The 25,141-nt window shown below is 45.1% G+C and overlaps 1 protein-coding gene across 1 annotated transcript; it reads left to right on the top strand.

Annotated features, from left to right (window-relative positions):
- The first annotated feature begins 2,139 nt into the window (after positions 1-2,139).
- OLFM4 (olfactomedin 4) lies at positions 2,140-24,927 on the top strand. The gene is made up of 5 exons (XM_043892406.1): positions 2,140-2,508; positions 8,113-8,265; positions 14,258-14,470; positions 15,672-15,822; positions 24,071-24,927. Exons 1-5 carry the CDS (start codon positions 2,326-2,328, stop codon positions 24,871-24,873), a joined length of 1,503 nt encoding a protein of 500 aa, XP_043748341.1. The 5' UTR covers positions 2,140-2,325; the 3' UTR covers positions 24,874-24,927.
- Positions 24,928-25,141: the final 214 nt, after the last annotated feature.

The following is a 25,141-nucleotide window of genomic DNA, read 5'->3' as shown; positions in this document are numbered from 1 at the left end:
CACAAATATATAAAAATTTGAACCACTCTGCTGTACACCTCAGACTAATGCATTTTAAATCAACTATACTTCAATAAAGAAAGAAAAAAAAGAGTCCACCTCCTATCCACTAACAGCTGGCCCTGGATGTGTCTCAGTCGCTCAGTCATATCCAACTCTTGTGACCCCATGGATTGTAGCTATCCAGGCTCTGCTGCCCAGGGGTTCTCCAGGCAAGAACACTGGAGTGGGTAGTCATTTCCTTCTCCAGGGTATCTTCCTGACCCAGGTCATGGATCCCCTGTCTCTGACCTCAGTCTTCTTTGCAGACTGCCTTGGAGCAGATCATGTAGACAGACCCTGTTGCTCCCCGAAAGCTTCTGGGAAAATGCTTGTGATCTTTCTGGGTTTGCTCTAACTGCCTCTGAGCACCGTGTCCACCTGACTGCGGGTATAAGGTTGGCCGCAGAAGGCATCTGTGGAGCTGGACAGGTGTGTTTCTGCGGGGGAGGCAGTGATGATAGGCTGGATGGTGAGAGTGGGGTGGACCCTAAAGCCTGGGGGACTGGTGTGCATTAGTGTCTAGTTAGCACTTTGGGTCAGGGGTTTGAGTGGGGCAGACAGCCAGGGATGCGGTCTCAGGGTGCCTTGAGTGTATCTTTCCCCCCTGTCTCTTTTCCTTCCCTCACTCTCTATTCATTCATTCTTATTTTTCCTGCTCATCCCCTCCTGCTTATCTGAATAATGTGCTAGGAGTTTAAGATCCTGTTTCTCACAAGAGCACCGTGTTCATTCTGAGTTTGTGCAGCCCCTGAGGTGAAAGAACCCTCAGACGCAGTCTTCCAAAGCACTCCTGGGAGGGGTGGGAGTGGAGTGGGGCAGGGCCCTTCTCTCCGTTTTGGAACCCAACAACTTTACATACTGATCTGGGTTAGGAAATAAAAAATAAAACCAAAAAAGCACGCAAAAAAATCTGAGTGGCTCAGATGGTATAGAATCCACCTGCAACGTAGGAGACCTGGGTTCAGTCCCTGGGTCGGGAAGATCCCCTGGAGAAGGGAATGGCCACCCACTCCAGGATTCTGGCCTGGAGAATTCCATGGACAGAGGAGTCTCATAGGCTACAGAGTTGGACAGAACTGAGACACTAAAACTTTCAAAGCTGAGAAGCAACTTCTTATACAATGTTGCATTAAATTCTAATGACTTAGGAATTGTTCTAACACTAGGAGACTCAGGGATTTGCCTAAGGTCACTGACTAAGGAGAGAGAGAGCTAGTTTTTATTATTCAGGCCAACTCACTTGCTTCCTCTGCAGAAGGTGGCGGTCACAGAGGTGTGTGAGATGGTGGGGAGGTGCACATGGGCCCTGATTGTTGTTTAGTCACCCAGTGATTTCCACTCTTTGCGACCCCAGGGACGGCAGCACGCCAGGCCTCCCTGTCCCTCACCATCTGGAGTTTGCCCGAACTCATGTCCATTGCATCTGTGATGCCATCCAGCCATCTCATCCTCTGGAGCCTCTGCACGTGGGGCCTGAAGACAACCCCTATTTCTCAGTTTCATTAATACACCTTGAGCTCTTGAATGCCCACGCGGATCACAACAGGGCCTGGGATAAGAAGGTCAAGAGAGAACCTTCTGGAGAAAGAAACTGTCCAACATGGGCCTCCGGACTAGGTGTGGGGCAGTTTCCTGCCTGGGTCCTTTCTCCTCTGTCAAGCTCACAGGGGCAAGTGCTTGAGAGTAGAGAGTCCTTGACTGGGTTTCCAGGGTGGACTCACTGCAGGCGTCTCCTTCCTAGTGGGGCTGTTGAGATATTCTGTTTAGCTGCATACACTGCAGGGTTGAGGTCGGAGACAGCCTGGGTAGTAACCAGTGAAGACGGAGTCCCTGGGGAGAGTCACGGTCTCTAGATGGCGTTCCCCAGCCGTCCATGGAAGGCAGCATTCAGGACAATGTTGGGGGGAGGTTCAGGGGACAAACAGAGGTGGCTTCTGGGAATAGTGTGGAGGCTTGCTTTTCTTTCCCAGCGCTTCCAACCTCTGTTTCATCCACAAAGACTACTTTCATCTCATCTGTTTCAAGGAAGTGTTAAGTCAGAAACCAGATATGGGGTTTCAACAAGCTCATTTGAGTTAATATTTGGCAGGCGATACCCAGGTCTAAGGGCAGCTGGCAGAGTGGGGCCTGGGACCCTGGGTGTCCTCACCTTCCTGGGTGGTCACGTGCTCTCTGGCAGCTTCCTCTTTGCCTGTAAACCGGCCTGGGGGGAAATCCCCGCCGGGTCCTTTAAGAAGCCCGGGGCCTCCTGCCAAACTCAGGGACTTCATCCTAGAGCACAAGATGAAGCCGGGCTTCCCCGGTCTGTTGGTCCTCCTGGGCCTCCTCCACTTGGCTGTAATGAGAGTTTGGGGGGTCACCACCACCTTCCCCTCCTTCCCCACCCCCACCTCCTTCCCCACCTCGAACTTCAGCTCCAGCTCCCCCCCTGACTCTGCCTGGCCCACCTCCAGCTCCAAGTTCCAGGTAAGGAGGCCCCAGAGTCTACGAACTGCGTTCTGTCCCTTCCTTTGAATTTTTGGAGACCTGAATATCATTTCACGGGTGGGTAGTCCTGAACACTCTAAAAGATTTATGACTCCCTTTGTTAACTGCAGGTGCCTTGAAAATGAATTAAAACCCTGGGTAAAATAATTAAATTGTTAGCAAGAGAGACAGCATTTTGGTTCTCCAGCTGGGGGCTTTAGGGAAAGAATCTAAGCTTTCAAGAGGTTCTCCAACCTGACTGTACTTTAGAATTGGGGTGGAGTGGAGAGAGACTTAAAAAATGAAGTTGCCTGGGTTCTAACCCAGATAACGAATAGTAACGGGATGAGCCCCGCCAAGAGAAGCTCCAGAAAAGTTTGTCTAGTTGATTTGCTGCCATCAGGGACCCTCGATGCTTCTGTTGGAGCCCTGAAAGTGACTCTGAGCCTTGTTTGCAAGCAGATGGGTGACAGACTAGGAGGAAGAGACCCTGGTCTTTGGGAAAGTGCTGTCACATGTGGTATTTCCCTGGAGGAGTGTTAACTCTTTTCAATCTTTCTTATAAGGAATCTTAACAGTCATTTCCAGTTCAAAATGACAATAGCAGGGGCGAAAAAAAACAAGACAAACAAACAAATGAAAAACAAGCAAGGGCTAGAAAGGGACTGGTCCGATGGCTCGGCAGGTAAAGAATCCACCCTCAATGCAGAAGACACAGGAGACCCAGGTTTGATCCCTGAGTCGGGAAGATCCCCTGGAGGAGGAAATGGCAACCCACTCCGGTATTCTGGCCTGGAGAATCCCATGGACAGAGGAGCCTGGCAGGCTATAGTCCATGGGATCGTGAAGAGTCGGAACCGTCACTGGGACGTACGGTGACCTTAGTTTAGGGGGTGGATCTCCTTTGAGGAAGTGGGAAGAGGCCTGGAGGGGTGAGAGGTTGGGCACAGGAAGCAGCTCCATCCTCCACCTCTGCCCACATCAGCTCTGGATATTTCTGTAGGAGTCCTACTCTGTAATGACTAGGCTTTCTGTGCTATGGTGTGATTTCTGTCCTCTGTATTTCTATGATCTTTACTCACATTTCAGGTGGCTGCTTACGTGATCATTGGATGGGAAGGGCCAATAGGAAAAGAGGAGGAAAAGGCTTTTGTTTGTTTCCATTTCATCATCAGAATCTCAAGGCAATGAAAACCATTTGATAACCTCAAGGCAGTTATCAAGTGGTTTGCATAGGGCTCAGATAGAAAAAGCAGCAATAAAGTTCTCTGAATGCTTTTTATAAATGCCATGACTACATTAAGTATATAATATATATTATTTAATTGCAGAGGTAAGTAAAATTTATGGTCCCATTATAGAGATGTGAAAACTGAGGCTTAGTGAGATAACGTTATTGGCTTAAAGTCACTAAAGCAGCCACTGATACAGCTCAGACTTAGCTGTCCATATGCTCAGTGCTCAGTCACTTCAGATGTGTCTGACTCTCTGTGACCTGTGGACTGTAGCCCGCCAGGCTCCTCTGTCCATGGTATTCTCCATGCAAGAATACTGGATTGCCATGCCCTCTTCCAGGGGATCTTCCCAACCCAGGAACTGAACCCATATCTCCGTGTCTCATGGGTTGCAGACAGATTCTTTACCCACTGAGCCACCTGGGAAACCCCTAGCTGCTCATGCTTTCCACCGTCTGTCTCCATGCAGCTTTCTTTATTTTCAGAGAGCATAGATGAAAAGTGCTCATTTTAAAAGAATGGTTTGAGAGCCATGAATATGCACCAAGCTTCTTTGTAGCCAGAAGCCACATCATTTTACTCCATGATACTAAATGATTTCTGGGGACAATGAGACCTAGTTAGCATTTTCTTTAAAAAATGAGGTCAGAGTTTGATCACCAATTAAAAACCAGCTTTTGGGTAAGATGAGAGCTAAAATACTAGAAAAGAAAATGTAAGTCAAGAAACAGAGAAACCCAAAGTGTCTGTTGTTTGGTAAGGAGAAAAATATTTAAAAGTAGATAACGAATGGTTGTTAAATTATACTTAGAGGCTTTAATTTCCTTCCTGGTTTACTTATCTGCCTCTGGTGAGTTAGTATCGTGACTCCAACTTCTTTTTTTAGAGCAGGCTAGGTGTCACTTCCACTATAAACCCAGTTTTCTAGGGCTGGCTGTCAGTTTGATGAGCTCTTTGGAAAGTGGTAGAAAACCCCTTTATAACTGTCATTGAGCTAGTTCCAAATGTATCATTTTCTGTACTTTGAAAACATTGAGTACCATTATTTCATGCCTTGAATCCTTACAGGCACTTAGACTTGGCTGCTAATTAGAGCCAATTGCAGCCTGAAATCACAAATGTGCCCCTCACCTTCTGCTGGCGTGCTCAGGGCACTTCAGATGCCTCAGATGGCACCCTCCAAAGCAGGGGTGGGGGTGCTGTCATGGTCCTTGTTTCACAGACAAGGTAAGGCTCCACGCTTCGCCCCACACAGCAACAGGCAGGGTCAGAACCACAAGCCAGGTGATTTTGTCATCAGACTACGGGACTTGTTGAGAAAAAAGGCACTAAGGATTTCATAATGACAGTGGGCCTGATTCACTGGGCAGGAATTGGGTCTTATTTGTCTCCTTTAGTCAGAGCCTGGAAAATTGTAGATGCCAGTAAATGTGAATTGAACACAGCTTGAGTGAGAATTGATCAGTGTTAGGTGTCTGTGGGGTCCACAGGGTGGATCATGTACCCTTCCAAAGGCCAACGGGACAAGCACTTATTTTTGCTGCCCATCCCCCACATTATACTCACATAGAGATTAAGCATCTGCCACGGAGGGAGACCCATCACCATTAGTTTCATCATCTCTGAATGCAAGGAACAGAAATATCTCTAATGGGAAACACTGATCAAACTTATGGACCATTGTGATGTCAGTTGAGCACCCTGGGCTGATGATAAGCAGGATGGGAGCTGGGGAGTCCACAGCACTAGGACAGAGATGTTCAATTCAAGACAGTGGGATGGCTGTCAGCAGGGCTCATAATTATTTGCCTGCCTTTCAGGTGAACTTCAGGACGAAAAGTTGTGAGCTGGTGGTTTCTAGTAGATTGTCTAGAAACTGCTTGATGATCTCTACTGTATGGGGAGTTGACAGAGCTTTTTCAAAAACTCTCAGAATGGTCCAACCCTGTCTTCTGCAGCTAACTGACCTCCTCTTGTCAAAATGCAATGCAGGACCTTTTGGTAGACAGTCGTTATAATAAGCTGTTTCTTCAAAGGCCTATGATATATGGTTCCTCCTGTAAAAACCTTGGCATCCTTAACTGGAGGCTTTCTACCTTCCATGTGAGTGATAAAGCTGGCTTCCAGGGAGGCTGGCATCTCCCACAGGCTGCTGATGTGACCTGTCTAGTCCTTATTTGTCCCTGGTAAAGACCCTTCCCTTCCCTTCCTCCCAGCCCCAGTGTTTAGCATAAACCTGCTTGTCCTTCCTCTTACTCCCCAAGGTTTGCAGGAGTGGGGTGTGATTGGCAAAACAAGTTGAGGCCAATGTTAAGAATTAACATGCCACACAGTGTTTTGGGTACAAATAAATATATATATTTGTCTTCCCTGGTAGCTCAGCTGGTAAAGAGGTCTGCCTGCAATGCAGGAGACCCTGGTTTGATTCCCGGGTAGGGAAGATCTGCTGAAGAAGGGATAGGCTACCTGCTCCCTTATTCTTGGGCTTCCCTGGTGGCTCAGCTGGTAAAAAATCTGCATGCAATGTGGGTTCGATCCCTGGGTCAGGAAGATCCCCTGGAGAAGGGAATGGCTACCCATTCTAGTATTCTTGCCTGGAGAACTTCATGGACAGAGGACCCCGGCTGACTACAGTCCATGGGGTTGCAGAGTTGGACATGACTGAATTACTTTCACTCACTCATATATATACATAATTTGCTCATCTTAAAAGAAGATTAGGTTAAAATAACAAGCAATTTGGGCTTCCCACATGGTGCTAGTGTTAAAGAACCTGCCTGCCATTGCAGGAGACATAAGAGATGCGGGTTTGATCCCTGGGTTGGGAAGATCCCCTGGAGGAGGGCATGTATTCTTGCCTGGAGATTCCCATGGACAGAGGAACCTGGTGGGTTATGGTCCGAAGGATCACAAACAGTCAGACATGATTGAAGCGACTTAGTGCGCACACACGAAACAAGCAATTTAGCTTCAAAAGACTGAATTAATTGGTCCAGGGGTCACTGGTGGGCTAGATCTTGATTATACAAGCATCCAGGTTCAGCTTGTTTAGCAATTAGGGAAGGTGGCAGACATTAAATCACAGAGCACACAACCTCATCAACAGCCAGCGACCTCTGAAACTTTGAGAAGTGTAGCCTGCATCTCTTCAAATTCTGAAAACCATCACTTTGCCCTTGGTAGTTCCAGAAAGAGACCCTTCGGGCTGATGTTCTACAGGTGAGCTTTGGGCTTGCCGTCAGAGAAGATCATTGAAAGGCACAGTCAGCGGGCTGCCAAGAGTTACTCTGCAAAGCAATTGGAGTAATAAAAAAAATGTTAATTGTGCCGGGATCCCCTTGGGGAAGTTCAAAGGGGACAAAAGAAAAACAGGATCTTTCAAACCTGTCATTTTAAAATATGCATTGGCACCAAAGTGTGAGCCTGAATATATTAAAGAAACATCAAATATTTTAAAACGACTTTTCTGCAAGTGGTAAGCTGGAAAACTTTAAAAAATTTGTACAAAACCTTCAAACTCATACATTGTTCAGTTTGTGACAAATGGCTGGTTTGTTGCCATTTTGAAGGATATTAATTATATATTTTCCCAGGTGAAGAGAGAATGTGATTTTGCACTATACATCTTCACTGTAACCCCTGTCTTTGATGTTTTCCTCATTCTACTGGAAGGCAATGAGTTGGGACGGGCATAGAGGTGTAGGAAAGAAAAGGAGTAAGCAGAAGGAAAAGGGAAAGTGCCATTTACTGATCACCTACCATGTACCAGGGACTTGGTTTACATTACTTGGTTCCTCTTGGGGACAACCCTGTGCAGTAGATCTTCTCTGTTTGACAGATGAGGAAACGGAGACTTGAAGAGAATTCAGATCCAGTAACTGGCAGAATTAGAATTCAATCTTAGGCCTCTCATCACTTTAATTTTTTTTCCTTACATGGGGACAGTAATAATTTTCTTTAAGACTCTCCTGGAAAGGGGAACCACATGGTTTGCTTAACAGGTGCAGAGGTGGCTGACCATTGAATGAGCTGTGCCCGTGAGACACGGTGGCAGCTTTGGGGTGTTTCTGTGACTCTGTTCATTTACGTATCGGGTTCCATTTGCTAGCCTCTAAAAGAAGGGGATGACAGAGGATGAGACAGCTGGATGGCATCACCGACTCAATGGACATGAGTTTGAGTAAACTCCAGGAGTTGGGGGTGGACAGGGAGGCCTGGCGTGCTGCAGTCCATGGGGTCGCAAAGAGTCAGACATGACTGAGCGACTGAACTGAACTGAAGCACTCTTTTGACAAGTCAATTTCTGCCACCCCCCTTGCCAAAAAGCTCACTGCCCAGCTCATCACTGATGTTGAACTTGTATTTGCAGTCATTTTCCAACTTCACGGGCAACAGAGATGACCGTGGGGTCTGCCAGTGCTCCGTTATCCTGCCGGACAGCACCTTTCCTGTGGTGAGAGTGGAACGCCTGGAAATCACAGCTCAGACTATCTCCAAGAAGTTCGAGAAAGAGCTGTCTAAAGTAAGCATTTTACTCTTTTTGCCTCTCCCAACAATACCTTGTTGCACACAGACAACAGCCTTTTCTTCAGGGCTGTGTAAGCGGCCACTCTTCACTCTCTCAAGGAGCACATTTGCATCTAATGGGTGTTTTAGCGTTGGCGTCACAGTAACCTATGGAGTTCCTTATAGCAGGAGGGGTGAGCCTGCAGGTCAAAGACGGGGTGGAGATGATTCGCCCCACAGGACAAGCTCTCTTGAGTAGCGTGGTGTGCAGGAAGCTGAAGGGAGCCTGTAAATTTCAACCCTGCAACCTTTATTTGGCTTTGTGGTTTCTTCTTCCTTTTGGTCTTCTTCTTTGGTGTTCTTCCAGCTTTGCCTTCTTTTCTTTCCTCTCCTCTGTCCTTAGGTTCTGTCTTCCTGTCCTTGCTTTTTTCTCATCCTCTTCCTATTCCATTCCTTCTTCCCTTCCTTTCTATTTCCCCTCTCACCTCAGTCCTTTCCTCTTCTTTCTCATTTTGTTTTCATTTTTCACTCTTTTGGGTCTTCTCTTGCATCGTCTCTCCCCTTCCTTCTCCTCCCCTCCCCCGAATCTCCCTCTCACCTTCCCCCCTCTCCCCACTTTTCCTCCCTTCCTCCTGTTTTGTCTCTTCCATCTCTGCCTCTCTCTCTTTCTTGGGGTTAGCCTCTGTTGTCTCAGCAGGGACATTATATCAGATAAATCTCGCATTAACCCCAAATTGAAGACTTTCCTGGGAATTTGAATCTAGTAGGTCACTAAGCCTTAGTAGAAACCTCCCGAACCCCTGATTACTGCTTTCTTCAGCCCGAGGACATCATATCCCTGAGTTAGCCCTTCTCCGAGCTGGTTGGAACAATGAACTTGGCATTCCAGTTTTGGCCCCTTTAACCCTTTTAGCCAAGTCAAGATCAGTTAGAAAGGCTCCTGCTTTCTGCACAGGTGAAGTCCACACTAGGCTATCATCACATGATGCATTATTTACTAATAATACCACTCCATTAACTTCCAAGGAGCTCTGGCTTTCCTGCAAGATTCAAAATAAGTTTTCCTAGAAATTTCAGTTCAGCTACCTCAACATTCAGCCTAGTTATCTTTTAAGACAAAATTCCAATGAGGCTGAGCCCCTGCTTTCAACCTGAATTGGTAGATAAATATTCTGAGTTTAAATGAGTGTCCAGGAAAATGTGTTTGACGACTCCAGGAGCCTAGCTTCTTAGGAAATAAAATGTCCTTGAATTAATCAGCAGAAAAGGCACAGCACTAAATTATAAATTCCAATCATTAATATTCATAGTCTTATTCCAGCATAATCAAGTACAGATAAGAAGTTATGCATAAAAACATAACAAGTGGAGGAAAATCCTAGGTAAGGATATTTTCAGTTAGAGTCATTTGCTTTGAAATAGTGGAAGCTACTGATTTGCATGTCTTCTTGGCTGGCAGGGATGTGAAGGGCTGTTTGAAACCCCAGGCTGCTCCAGGGAGAGGTTTGTGAATCTGGGATATATAATCCTAATCCTGTGAGTGGGGCAGGAGGCACCTGCCTTGCTAATAATTGATGGGGAAGAAGTATAGAGTAGATGAAGAAACTTTCAGTTCCGAAAGTGTCAGGAGCTGGTCCTAAAATGAATTCTCAACTGAGGCCTAAGAAAGGAACTGACCTGCCCCCTGAGATTTACATAATGGATTCAGGCTGTGCCAGCTAAGGATGACAACAGTAACATAAACAACTTCCCTCTGTGCTTTTTCTGAATGTTTCTGGTTCTACACTCAATAAACCCTTTAAGGCAGGTAGGCCAGTGTTCTTTCCCCCATGGTAGGGATGGATCAACTGAGGTTCATACGGGTAAAGAGGCATAAATGTGAAGGTCTCTTGGCTGGCTTCGCCAAGTCAGGAATCTGGGTCTTGGAATCAGTCCACTTGTCTTTCTTCTTGGCCATGCTGTTACCATCCTCTAAGAAGAGACGCGTGCTTCCCTGGTGGTTCAGGGGTAAAGTATCCCCTGCCAATGCAGGAGATGCAAGAGACACAGATTCAAAGATCCCTGGGTTGGGAAGATCCCCGGGGGAGGAAATGGCAACCCGCTGCAGTATTCTCGCCTGGAGAATCCCATGGACAGAGGAGCCTGGTGGGCTACAGTCCATGCGGTCAGGAGTCGGACACGACTGAGCGACTAAGCGCAGCGCACACAGGAAGAGATGCAGCAGGTCAGTAATGCTTCCCGTCCAAAGTTATCTCTTCAGCTGAAGGCTTTTGAGTTCCAGGTGAATTATTATAGCTGTCCTTAGGTTGCCTTGGAAATCCCCGTTTGTCTGGAGGCCTGGGGGAATGCCTGTTTGAGCAGGCCAGTAGAAAAGGATTTGGACTGCCAGACATTGATTCATTATCTGTCAGGACACGGAGAAGACAGGGATGGCCCCTGCACAAGATGCTGAAAGCATTTGCTTTGCTGTGGTTTCTGAGATGTCCCCTTGTGACTGTACTTAGGAAGGAGACAGCACAAAAGGCGGCTGAGAATTTTTTTTCTCTAGAGGGTTATGGTCTTCAGGGCAAGTTATTTAATATGACACTTTTGCTAATAGTCCCTCATGCATGAGAGAGTTGAGGCAGCCCGGGAGACATTTAGGCAACCTATAAACAAACAACATCGATTGAGCGATGTTTTGTGCAGTGAAATATAGTAAATTAAAAGGTCAGATTGAAAAAAAAAGCCTTAAATCACTGTCTCTGTAATAATTGCTGTAATTTATAGGGCACCCACTATACCAGGCACTTAATATACATTATCTCTAGTGTTTGCAATCATCTTGTAAGTGTGATACCATTATCCCTAGTTTATAGGAGGAAACAGAGGCTTGGAGAAATTAAGGGATTTGCCCATGAAGTACAGAAGTCTGATTTGTGCTTAGGAGGGTCTCGCTCCACAGTCTCACTTCATATGTCTTGATGATCAATTCACACTCAGTTAATCTTGTTGTTAAAAATATACTAAAATGACAGTATGTGGCAAAGTGCATTTACTTGATTTGAATAATCTGGCTATGGTGAAGATCACAGGTTTTGAGGGACTGGCAGAAACGGGAGCCAGATTAATTCTTTAGTCAGTGGGGCTGAATTCTTACCTATTGCAAGACCATGATGTAGAGAACAGCAACCAGACCCCAGTAGTTGTTGTTCTGTAGAGTCTGATCCTGAGCATCCAGCAATGATATGATATGTGCATAACAGAAGAATGAAAAACTCTGCATGAAGGGCTGAGGGTTTGAAGACAAGTGTAGATGAGTCATCTAAAGCTCAAATTTGTAGCGATGGGGAGCTCTGCAGTGGAAATGTTGACGCAGGGAGGTGTCCCCTTAGGGCTAGATGACCCTGGGCAAGCTGGGCTGCCTCTGCTGAGGCTGCACCTTCCAGAAGGAGCTGGGATGTTTCCAGAATTGTCCGTTCCATATCAACACTAGAGATCCATACCTGCAAAGGGTTCAGACTTATAATCTCTTTAAATGATGACAGTGCACACCATGAAGTCTTTCTGGCCCATTCTCAGATTCTCTCCCACCTTCTATAACTCTGTGGATGATTCCAATTTTCCTGAACATCCTGGAGCTATTCTTGAAATGTTAGTTGACAGAACCTCAACATTCTCCCTAAACAGACCTTTCAAGACCCTTCACTCTGTGGCAGAAGCAGGGCAGGCCCACTGCACGCACTCCGAGGCAGCAAACGTCAGGATCGGCCTTGGTGTGCAGGGCGAATCTGGGAGAGCCACATTTCATTTAGCAGAAATGACAGTTGAATCACTCATTTTTATAGAACAACAGCTGTGATATGCCACCAAAATGTTCCAGGAAAGCTGAGGGTGTTTCATTTGTTCCAAGAGCTGGCAAGGCCAAATGCCAACAAGAATATTCATTTTGCGAACTTCCATTTCTGCCGTGGGTTGGCACTTCATTATTATTATTGTTTTTCTCACAGCCAAAAATCTTATCCCTGATTTTTAGAGAAGTTGAAACCTGGCTACCTTATATCTGCGTTTGTGGTTTTGAGTGAGACTTGCTAGGTTTATACATATAACGTGTTTTTTTGTTTTTTTTTTTAACCTCCTTATCCACCAAAATGTCACCAGCCTTATCGGCCTCTTCTGATGGCAGTGAGCATCCGTTGCCCGAGGAGATATACTAGCAGTGCCAAGGGCTGTGTTTTCAACTTTCATTAAAATCCTCTTTGCCTGCAGCCCTAGGCCTTTAGGTCTGTGGCCTATGAGTCTACCCTATTTGTACAGTGGGGTTAAGTGGAAGGGCTAAAATGACAGAAGTTAGGGCTGCCTTTGGTATTAGAAGGATTAAAAGCTGACATCTGGCTCTGAATTCATCCAGGCCCTGTGGATCAGCAACTTGACATTAGCACAGTTTGGGGGAAAAGCATCACTTCTCTTCAAATTTTTAAGAGTGTAAAAACTGGCAACTTTTAATGAGCAGGTCCTTAAAAAAGCCATGGCATTTCTTTTAGAGATCAGATACTGAAAGAACCACCAACTGTGTTTATTGAAATATCCATTTGGAGATTCCAATTATACACTAAGCCACCATGGGAATTTTTGGAAGTATTTTAGCTTAATGATCAGACATTCAAATATATGCAACAAATGTGTAATTTAAAGGTCTGATTGCAATAATCAGTTCTTGGAAAAAACTTGGAATAAATATGGGGATGCAGTTAATGAAATGTGCACTTTATAGTAGCACATATCTCACATATTGTGGAGTAAGTTGGGTCTTTTTCGTTTTAACTGAAGTATAGTTGATTTACAGTATTGTGTTAATTTCAAGTGTACAGCAAAGTGACTCAGTTATACATACATATGTATCTATTTTTCTTCAGATTCTTTCCCCTCATAGGTTATTTCAAACTGAGTATAGTTTTCTGTGTTACATGGTAGGTCCTTGTTGGTTACTAAATAGACATTTCTCCAAAGACATACAGATGACCAAAAAGACATGAAAAGATGCTCAACTTCACTAATTATTAGAGAAATGCAAATCAAAACTACAGTGAGGTATCACCTCACATCCACCAGAATGGTCATCATCAAAAAGTCTACAAATAAAAAATGCTGAACAGGGTGTAGAGAAAAAGTAAACCTCCTATACTGCTGGTGGAAATGAAAATTGGTACAACCACTATGGAAAACAGTATGGAGATTCCTTAAAAAACTAAAAAAAAAAAAAAAAAGAGCTACCATATGATCCAGCAAATCCCACTCCTGGACACTCCAGAGAAAACCATAATTTGTAGGTTGAATCTTTATGGTACTTTGCAGAAGGCAGAGGGATTCAAAACTCATTGCATATGGTAATCAAAGAGGGAATTCTTCTTAGAGCATTTCTCCCTCTTCTAGAAAATAATTCAATTTAAAGCAGTGGTTCTAAATGGAGGGAGGGGGTGGTTGGGTGGGGGTGGTTTTGCACCTGGGGAACATCTAGCAATGTCCGGGATATTTTTGGTTGTCACAGCTGGGGGTGGGTGGGTGGTGTTTGCACTTAGAGGCTGGGGATGCTGTCAAATATCCCATAGTGCACAAGAAAGAATGATCTAGCCCCAAATGTCAAAAGTGCTGAGGTTGTGAAACCTTGATTTAGAGCATGTGTGTTGAGTGGAAGAGGGTGGGCAAAAGCCTGATTCAAGCCTCTGTAGTTTGGAGAGTTAATATCTTCAAACATTAAAGTGGAGATTAAACTGTAGTTGCGATTGATGATCTGAAGCACAATTATTTTTAGTCTAGGCAAGTGTAAAAGCCACCTCCTTCCCCATGTAACAATAAATTCTTTTTAGTTTGTACTTGGATTGATTTTTAAAAATATCTAGTTAAATATATTTTTGATACTCTGCTTTACTTAAAAAAGATTGACCGCGATCAAATCCCTGAGGACTTGGTAGTAGAGGAAGGCTGCATGACACCTCCCTGAGAACTGACTCGAGCTGTTTGCCCTTCAGGTAAAGGAGTATGTCAAATTAATCAGCGTGTATGAAGAGAGACTCTTAAACCTGACTGTCCGAGTATCGATCATGGAAAAAGATTCTGTTTCTTACACTGAACTGGACTTTGAGCTGATCAAGATGGAAGTGAAGGAGATGGAGAAACTGATCAAGCAGCTGAAGGTCGGCTTTACCGGAAGCACAGTGATCATAGACCAGTTGGAAGTGGAGGTACGAAATCACTGCTTGTGTATTAGTAACAAAGTCTCTTTCTCTGGTGACCCAGACAGTAAAGAATCCGTCTGCAATGCAGGAGACCCAGGTTCAATCCCTGGGTTGGGCAGATCCCCTGGAGAAGGGAATGGCTTCCCACTCCAGTATTCTTGCCTGGAGAATCTCATGGACAGAGGAGCCTGGCGGGCTACAGCCCATGGGGTTGCAAAGAATTGGATATGACTGAGTGACTAACACTTCCACTCTTTGGTGAGCAAGTGCTAGGATCAGGAGAGGAATCTTTTCCTTCTGATGTCTAATTCTATACTTGTTCATGACCACCTAGCACATCCTGTGTTCTACTTTAGAGGGATGCCTGGCTTTGAATAGTAAATTACACACACAGGGAACATACCGACTGAGGGGTAGGTGTTGTCTAGTGGTCAGAGTCCCACTCCAGAGCCAAATGACTTTCAATATCTCTAGAAAGAAGATGATCTATAAGTGCGAACAATTCCAAGGCCAAGCTAGATCGGGGGTCTTCTTCATTCTGGATTTATCCTCATGGGACTTGAAAGTCGCAATTTACCTGATCTTGGACATGCTTGATCCGTTTCTTCTTTCCAATGAGCATAAAATCTTTAATCCCTCTTGGAATGCTTCTCCACATACTAGCAAGTCTATTTAAAGGAGTTTCTTGTAAGTATGTTTTTCTGAAGGCTTTTAAGCTCTGTGAATAAAGACCATCCCATTCATATTAGGCTAGGATAATTTACATCAGCGAGGAGTTTCCTAGCACAGTCATGACATGGAACAGCATTGAGAATTCCAGCTCTGTGTTTTAGGATTCAGGCTTTCTCTGGCCCTCACCATTCATTAGGAACTTAATTATAAGATGGCATGAGTAAACACGAGTTTACAGGGGAAAGTTGTCAGAGATGAACTTTAATGGACGTTTGGGGATTCTTCGATGGAACCTGTTCTCCATCATTACAGCTGTTAAAATCTTGGCCATTTTCTTCTTGTCACACACATTGGCTTGAGATCCGACAGGCTTTCACGCTAAACCATGAAATGTATTCTTCCAAATGAAATCGTTTAGAAGAATCTTGGGTGTATTCTCCGGCAACCTTTCCCTAAGTGACAAATTCAGCCCTGGAATGTTTATGAAAAAAGTTGCATGATAACAGAAAATCGCTCTGAATTTTGATTTCCTTAGATCAGGAATATGACTCTCCTGGTAGAGCAGCTTGAGACTCTGGACAAAAACAACGTCCTTGCCATTCGCCGACAAATCCTGGCTCTGAAGAACAGGCTCAAGGAATGCGAGGCCTCTAAGGTCGAAAGTGCCCCCCTGCCCCCTGCGCCAGGTAAGGGTGCGCTGTCTTTCCCAGGCTCTGGAGGGGCTGAAGTTGGGGTGGGGAAGGGAGGATGGGATTTTTGCAACTCTGTGTTTATTCTCCTGTGCTTTTAAATCTCACCTACCAGTTCTATTTACAATCACCTTCTGGGGCACACAGAGGAGAAGCACGGACGATGAGTTGATTCAAAATAAAATCCACGAGTTGCACATAACCTTTTTGCATTTGCTAGCAGGGAGAACATCTCTATGCTGATGGGCTGGTTAGTGGGGCCAGGTGAAAACGTCTGCAATCTGCATGGCATCACTTCCGCTGTCCTGAGGACTCTCAGGGCTGGTTGGCCCATTTATCTGATGAGTCGGGTCGTGCCTTGAATCCTCCTTGCCTCTTTTCCATCTCCCCCAGCTTCCCTCTCTTCTCCCACCTCTTTATTTCTCCTTCCTGCTCCCATTAAATGCACATGCTGTGTAGCATGTCATAGGATTCAGTGAGGATGTAATGGATGGCCCAATGGCTTAATGGGTCAAGAATCTGCCTGCAATGCAGGAGACACAGGAGATGTAGGTTTGATCCCTGGGTCAGGAAGATGCCCTAGAGGAGGAAGTGGCAACTTACTCCAGTTTTCTTGCCTGAAATATTTTATGAATAGAGGAGCCTGGCAGGCTATTGCCCAAAGAGTTGTAAACAGTCAGACACGACTAAGCATGACTAAGCACGTACCCACATGTCCAATGCCATGTAGGTGTGTCCTACCATCTTCCTTAGACTGCGAGTTCTTGGAGGGCAGGAATGGTGTGTCCATCTCTAAGGAATCACCCTTGAAGGGGGGGGGGTGGTTAGGTGTAGCATAGAGATGGGCGCCTGTAACTGAACTGCCTCCTTAAATGGAGTGGCAGAGTGTACGGATCGGGAGCTCGGCAATGGGATGCCAAAGGCCTGAGCTTCCCAGCTACACAGCCATGGCAAAAAGATCCTTAATCTCCTCCTTGGTAAAATGGAAGAACAGTACTAGGAACCTTGCAGGGTTGCAGTGAGGATTCACAAAACAATTTTTGAGAAGCTCACAGCTCTGTGACTAACCTTTATACACTGGCGATTGTCATTGCATTAATGAGGATAATTAAAGTGAACACCTTGCTGCAAAAAAGCAGAGCTAGATCCGTGTGCCATTCAGCACATCCTTCCAGGTGAACTAAAGCCGTAGTGTCCAGCCCTGGAGCCGGGGTCACAGGGAAGCTCTCTCTGCAAGTCCTGAGCATCTCAGCCTGAATGGGGACTGTATCCGTTCATCACATCATACAGCTCTTGAGATTCTCATTCACTCCTATTGTCAAGCTGCTTCCTTTCAGGCCATGCATTTCTGGATCCTTGTCATTGTCATAGGTTTCTTTAAGGATTTAATTAAATACTGCCATTGTTATAATCCTCTTGGTGTTGTTCAGAGGCCTATCTTTCCTTCCTCTGTGGTTGAGACTCTGTCACAATACGACACGCAGAGGAGGTCTGGGACAAAGGCCATGTTCTGTCCTCTGTAATAAACTAGGCTAAATGTGGTCTGGGATGAGCGGTGTCAAGGTCGTTGGAAATGAGAGCTCGGTCTGCGGGGCCCCGAAGGGCTCCCTGAGGGCAGGAGTCAAACAGTGACCCCCTCTCGATATGACCTGAGCATGTCTTTCTTTCCTCCCTTCATTTGTCCCTTCCTTTTTCCCTTCTTTCTCTCTCTCTTTTTATTTTTTGAAAGAACTTATTTTCATTCGCTTGTTTATGTATTATTTTTGGCTGCATCGGGTCTTCACTGCTGGGCGAGAATTTCTGTGGCCGCGGTGAGCGGGGTCCACTCTCCAGCTGCAGGCGCGGGCTTCTCATCGCCGATGCTTCTCTGGGTGCAGAGAACGGGCTCTTGGTGCACAGGCTTTAGTGACTGCGGCCCGCAGGCGTCGTTGCCCGGTGCCATATGGGATCGAGCCCCCGTTCCCTGCCTTGGCAGGTGGATTTTTAGCCACTGGACCACCAGGGAAGTACCCGCCCCCTCCCACCCCGCCCCGTCTCTTTTTAAACCTCAGCAAACTGTCCTCATGGAATAACTTTTCCGGCAGTTTTCTATGCATCCCTTGGAATGAAGACGGTTTAGGGCAGGAAAGGAGGTTCGGGTCGCCATGTCTCAGAGGAGGGGGCGTGGTGGGGAGGGTGCAGCTTTTCCTGGGGTCACACAGATCACAGGTGATGGATCTGAGGCTGAGGTGCCGGACCCCTTCCTGCCTATCATCTGGGGACCTCCGGCGTCAGCACCTCAAGGCCGGTGGTGGGGCAGAAAGCACATTGCTTATTAGGATCTAAGGAAGAAAGCAAATGGTCAGTCTGTTTTCCTATTTTCGTTAGCTTTTTTTTCCCTAGAACTTTCCCCCAGGTCCTCAACACTTAAGCATTTGTGAGCCAGTCCAGCCCAGCTGTGTTGTTTAAACAAATTGGACGCAGACTCCCTCTCACTTTCCCACAACCTTGGCTGTAGCTGGACTCCTGCCAGGCCGCCTGGCCCTCCTCCAGCTCTGTTCATATTATATTTATGATGTTTATATTAAACTGACTTTTCGTCATGTTTTGAAATCAATTTCTTTCACTCGCTCTCCTTCTATTTGGACTGGTTGATGATGCAGGATTGGAAAATCCCCAGGCACCGCCACACTGTGAGCCTGTGGAGACTTTAATTAAAGTTACTCACTATTATGGGACTTTAAAATCTGGCCTGTTTGCTTTTCTTCACTGCAGAGTTGCAGAGAATTTAAAAAAAAAAGAAAGAAAGACTCGTTGCAATTTCAGCTATAAAGTAATTCTCTGCTGTCTTGGCCCCTGCAGGCAGCTGCCGTTTGCTACCCGCATGGTCACCTTGATCTGAGAACCAATGCATAGCATTAGGGTTCGATAAAATGTGCTTTATAGATGCTTTATGCCACAAATGGCATCCTTTTCTGCTTCATTTCATAGAACTTCCTAATCTAAGATAATTGGCCTTGTGCTCGTTAGCTGTTTTCCCTAAGAACAACCAACTTCGGTTTCTGTCTGTGCTTCTCCCTGGATCTAAAGGACTGTAGATAGGAAAATGGGATGCGAATGCCTCAGATCGTCATTGTTATAGGTGGAGATGCAAGGCTCCGTGCTGGCACAAAGTAGGTGCACAGTAAATGGCCCACGAAAGATGTAGGCTGATTGGCCAAAATCCCGAGCCTAGGGGAGAGCTGAGCGTTGGGGAGCCTATATCCAACAATTCAGAGTCAACTTCATCTTAATTACTTTACGATTATGACCATTTTGATTGACTGAGTCTCACAAGTCAATTGTATTCTCATCTTTGCTCCAAGTTCAGTTGCCCAGGTGAGAGGGAGCATTGGTGGATCCAAGATTAAGTTTCCTTTTGTTGAGTGTGGTCAGTCATGTCTGACTCTTTGTGACCCCATGGACTGTTGCCTGCCAGGCTCCTCTGTCTATGGGATTTTTCCAGGCAAGGATACTGGAGGGGTTTCCCATTTCCTCTTCCAGGGGATCTTCTTGACCCAGGGATTAAACCCTCATCTCCTGCAGCTCCTGCATTGCAGGCAGATTCTTTACCCACTGAGGCATGTAGGAAGCCCCTTGTTTCCTCTGCTGGTATATAATCTTTAGTTTTTTTAAAAAAGTGCTGCTAACCATGAGACTTTAAAAAAAAAAAAAAAACACAACCAAGTTTGAGTATTTTAAAGTCTTACCTTGTGGCCTCCTAGGATATTTTCAGAATACCATGGCAATATCTAATAGCTTCCATGATGAAGTGATTGCCAAACAAGGTTATCTAGTATGGAGAATTCCTTGCATTATGTTCTGTGCAGTGAATACCAGGCTCTTGGAAGCATTCAGATATATTCTCGGGTAAAGAGCTGGTGTTTTTATAATTAAAGCTAAGGACACAACTTAGCGACTAAAATGATAACCGTAACAACAAAGGTGAGTTGGGGAGGTCTAAACAGTTCTTCATTCCATAATTTCGTGCCACTGTGTGGTTGGTTCTGTTCTGGGCACTTGGCTACCAGGATGGGTCCATAAACCTCCAGAAACCACTATTTAATGTAAACCTTCAGTTGTAACTTGATGTGATTATAATGCTGATCATTTATTGAGTTAAATGTACCTGTCTTCTGTACTCTTAACTTTTCTGCAGAGTAGGTATTATTATTTTTTCTTCTAACACAAGGAAGCTGACACTCAGAAGGTTAGGCAAGCCACTCAAGGATCCTCAGCTCCCTCGTGTTGGAGCAGGATTGGAATTGGAACCGGTCTGGCAACATTTTCACTGTACCAGGCTGCCTTCCTCAGATGCACAAGTGGAGAAAGAGCTTGCACCTGTGATTCCTGGGGTGACAAGAAAGTTCCAACAGCTCACTAACCTGATTAATACCAAATTATCCTGGCTTTCCTGCTTGTGGAGTAGCTGAAAGGGTACTTTTGTTCTCAGTTCTGTGGTGTATCCTCTTCCATCAGAAAACACAAAAGATTCATCGGTCTTTCACAACTCTTGGGTCATGGTTGGGCAGTGAGTTGTTGTTCCAGTGGCAGGAAAAATTTGGGATAAATAAGGAAAGACATGGGGTATCTCAAGTCTTTGAAATGCAGGAAGGGGCTGGGAAAGGGTATGAGATAAAGCAGCGTGGGGAGAGGCTCAGTGTAGACGGGGTATGGGATGGGGTCCCTCTCGGGGCTAGATGAGACGGGCATGCAAGGCTCTATGCTGGCAGTGGGCACCAGGCTGCCTGTCAGTTTCATCCTTGTTTCTAGGATAGTTTGCAGCCAGGAGTTGAGGGAGCCTGCCGTAGCCTTGTCACTGATCTCTCACTGCCGTGGCCACATCGGTAGCATTGACAATACTTCGCTCTAGTCTTATTTCCTCTGCTTTTGTTGGGAGCCAGGGCTATAAAAACAGTCCAGAGGAGTTAGAGGATAAACGGAGGATAACAGAAAGGCCAAGAGAGTGTTTAGGAACGATTGTGGGCTGAGGAAAAGAGCTTTCACTTTCATACCAGGTGCAATTTTATGTTTTAATTGGAGTATAATTGCGTTACAGTGTTGCATGAGTTTCCGCTGTACAAAGAAGGGGATCAGCTCTGTGTCCACAGAGAGCCCGTCCCTTTGGCCCTCCCTACCCCCCCGCCCCCCACCCCACCTCTCCAGGTATCACAGAGCACAGAGCTGAGCCCCCAGCGCTATGCAGCAAGGCTGCACTGGCCATCTAGTTCACACACGGTCGTGCACGTCTGCCAAGCCCAATCTCCCAATTTGTCTCAACCTCCCTTCTCCCCTTGTGTCCACACGTCCATTCTCTACATCTGCATCTCTATTCCTGCCCTGCAAATAGGTTCATCTGTACCATTTTTTTTTAGGTTCCACACATATGTGTTGATATGCAATATTTGTTTTTCTCTTCCTGACTTACTTCACTCTGTATGACAGACTCTAGGTCCATTCACATCTCTATAAATGACCCTTTCCTTTTTATGGCTGAGTAATATTCCATTGCATATACATGTGTCTTTTTGAATTTTTATAAGAGGTACAATTTTAATCTCTTGGTCAATTTGTGAAATCATAAATGTTATTATTATTATTATTAATAGTGGTAGTAATTTTTAAGAGTTTATTTTGGATCCTTCATATCTAAGGATTTCCCCCTCTGGGACAGAATAGTTTATTATCTTTAATCCCATGATCAAATGCTTGACTCTGTTATAGCACATAAGTTTTCCTTAACTATTTTGTTGCTGTTGGTTTGGGATATTTCTTTTCCAGGAGGGCAAGATTCAATTAAGCAAACAATGCCTAAGTCTTCTAACCTGCAAGAAAAAAGTGGCTTTCTTTCATTTCCTCAGGGTGAAGTGTCATTGAATAAATAAGTTCTCAGAAAGATATTTTAACTAGAAAATCTGGTTAGTAGCATATGGAAACTCAAACAGTTTTTGCTATCATTAAACTGAACACACTGCTAACTTTATTTTAATAATTCATGCATTGTTTCATAAACAAAAGCAAACAAGCATTCATCTGAGAGATCACTTTTAGAAGAGGAAATAATACTTTATAATTTTATTTATTATTTCTTTAGTGGAGAGCAGTCTCTTGGCTGAACATGCATTGCTTTTTTATTTATGAAATGGTGCATGCATTATTAAAATAAACCCGCGACTGTGTTCTGCTTAATGATATGCAAAATTATTTGAGGTTGGGTACAGAGCAGTTTCATTTCTCTACCTGTTGTATGGTTGGCTGGCTTTCCCACCAACTGCGGATTTATGAGAGCATTTAAGGAGCACATATTTAATTCCGGGACCAAAAAGCCCCAGCAGATTGGAAAAATAAATGCAGGATTTCTAGTAATGGTTTCACCTCTGAACAGTCCTTGAGTGAGGAGGGGAGAGAGGAGAGGCGTTTAACAAGGAAAGGAATGGGTCTTTCTGTGGCCATCAGAGGTGGAGACTCGGAGCCGGATGCTTTGCACCCCCTTGCTCCCCACAGTGTTAATATCAGGCAGTTCTCTGGAGCTCTGATTCTGGCTTGAGCTCACCTTGTGTGCCCTCGGTGGCTCCCTGAGTCCCTCCACGCATTTACAGCCAGGTTCTGTCCCCTCCTCCCTCACCTGCTCTACTCTAGGCAGCAGGGTGGGGAAAATGACCTCCAATGTACTTGGAGTCGACTTTCCTCTGTAATTCCAATAAAATTTCTGGTCAGCTTTTTAAGGGTATTTATTAAGATTCCAGAAACTGTATGTTCAAATCTTTAGATAGCTATTATAAAAATACTGGAGGATTTTTATTCTATTTTTTTATGGCTCATAAATGTCTGGGTTGGCAGGCATTTTAGAGGGAGGACTCTGCACAGGGCCAAAAGGCCCAGCCGGAGTCATTCATCAGGGTGTTTCGGGGAATGTAGATTCAGCGGAATGGTGAGTCTGATCCCACTTGATTGTACCCGTTGTGACAATGACAGCGTCAGACTGGGAGCGATGACGTGCTGGCCTGTCATTCTGTGGCACAGCAGACTATGGCTTATGAGCCACAAGGCCCAACTTGTAACTCTGCAGCGAGACGGTCACCACGTCATCTACGCTTTGGGCACTGAGAAGGCAATGTTGCCCTAAAACAACTTTCGTAACTTTTCAAAGCTGAAATCCCACCATTAGAGGACCTCTTAGAGGTCATCGAGGGCCATCTTTCTTTTCTTTTTTTAGCATTTTTTATTTTGTATTGAGGTATAGCCGATTCACAATGTTGTGATGGTTTCAGATGGACGGTGAAGGGACTCAGCCACACACACACACGTATCCATTTCCCCCTGAAGTCCCCTCCCCTCCAGGCTGCCACGTAACACTGGACAGAGTTCCATGTGCTATATAGTAGGTCCTTGTTGGTTATCCACTTTAAATACAGCAGTGTGTACCTTGTCATACTGAGCCAAGTAAGTCAGACAGACAAGGAGGAATATTATATGACATGCCTTATATATGGAATCTAGGAAAGAAATGATACAAATGAACTTGTTGCAAAACACAGACTCACAGACTTAGATAACGAACTGATCGTTGCCGGGGAGAAGGGATAGTTAGGGAGTTTGGGATGGACAAGGACCATCGTTCTGTATCTTTAAAATGCCATAGTAGAAACTTCCTCTCCTGGGGCTAACGTGGGCAGCATTGGTACCTGGTGTGGACATGCCCTTGGGGTACCAGGGAAGGGCAGAGGGACGGGAAGGGAAGAAAGACTTGCCCAGGATCAACTTCTCCTTCATCCCAATTCTCCCGGCCTTGGTGAATAGCACCACTGTAAGTACGGCTTTATGGGAATAGGAAGGCATTCTCCTGTGATCTTGCTTTCTTGATTTCTCTATAAGGAAAATGAAATAAAATAATATTGCTGAAATGCATTCTCATAGAAGAAAATATATTAGATTCACCAAGTCTTCCTTTTTTTAAACTTTTTAAAGTGGTTGTTCACAGTTCCACTGTTCCCATTTTCCAGATTGAAGGCCCATCCACGTAAACAGGAGATAGTTCTCTTTAGAACTGATGGCACGTTTGCATTGAGACCAAGGCCAAAGGTAGCTTTTGCCTCTTCTCCATCAGAACCATGGTGTTGACAAGAAAAATGTCTATGGATTGCTTTGGCTCTTAGAATATTGAACTGTTTGTATCTTGTCACGCATTTTCTCTAAGAGTATCCTTTTATTTGTTTTGTCCCTCTAGGGAGCTGTGCTCATGGTGGTGTGGTGAACATCAGCAAACCAGCTGTGGTTCAGCTCAACTGGCTAGGGTTTAACTATAAGTATGGTGCCTGGGGTCGGGATTACTCTCCCCAGAATCCAGGCAGTGGGCTGTACTGGGTGGCACCTTTGGATACAGATGGGAGAACTTTGAGATATTATAGACTCTACAATACAATGGATGATTTGCTGTTGCATACAAATGCCCGAGAGAATCAAATTTTGTATGGCCAAGGCGGTGGTACAGTAGTTTATAAGAACAACATGTATGTCAATTGGCACAACACCCGGAACATGGCCAAAATTAACCTGACCACCAACAAGGTTGATTTGACCCAAACTCTCCCTGATGCTGCCTATAATAACCGCTTTTCGTATGCTAATGTTGGTTGGCAAGACATAGACTTTGCTGTGGATGAGAATGGATTGTGGGTGATTTATGCAACTGAAGCCAGCACTGGTAACATCGTGATTAGTAAACTCAACGACAGCACGCTTGCGGTGCTCAACACTTGGCATACCAAGCAGTATAAACCATCTGTCACTAACACGTTCATGGTGTGTGGCGTTCTGTATGCCACGCGTGCTCTCAACACCAGAAGAGAAGAAATTTTCTACTATTATGACACAAACACAGGAAAAGAGGGCAAACTTAGCATTGTGATGCAGAAGATGCAAGAGAATGTGCAAAGTATTAACTACCACCCTTTCGAGCAGAAGCTTTTCGTCTATAATGATGGTTACCTTCTGAATTATGATCTTGTCTTCCGGCCACTACCCCAGTAAACTCTCATGTGTTAGGGTAGAGGGAAATAAAATTTTTACTGGAAAAAAAAAAAATGTGGTCTTCTCCACTTATTTAGGGGCTGGGAGTGGGGTGGGGAGACGGGGCAGGGCTCAAGACCCAAAAGGATATGTGCTTAGTTGTAATATTTGGGAGTTGGGTTCTTCCAGGCTAGAGACTCAGTGCATTGCCTTATTGGATGAGCTCTCTTGGAAGCCATCTGCTTCCTGGGATGCATCTCTCAGACTGAATTAATCTGGAATTGTCTGA

The sequence above is a fragment of the Cervus elaphus genome, chromosome 30 (assembly GCF_910594005.1).
Source record: "Cervus elaphus chromosome 30, mCerEla1.1, whole genome shotgun sequence".
In the NCBI taxonomy this organism is placed as follows: Eukaryota; Metazoa; Chordata; class Mammalia; order Artiodactyla; family Cervidae; genus Cervus; species Cervus elaphus.
Note: the sequence above shows the minus strand (reverse complement) of the source record. Positions and strands in the feature narration are given on the sequence as shown.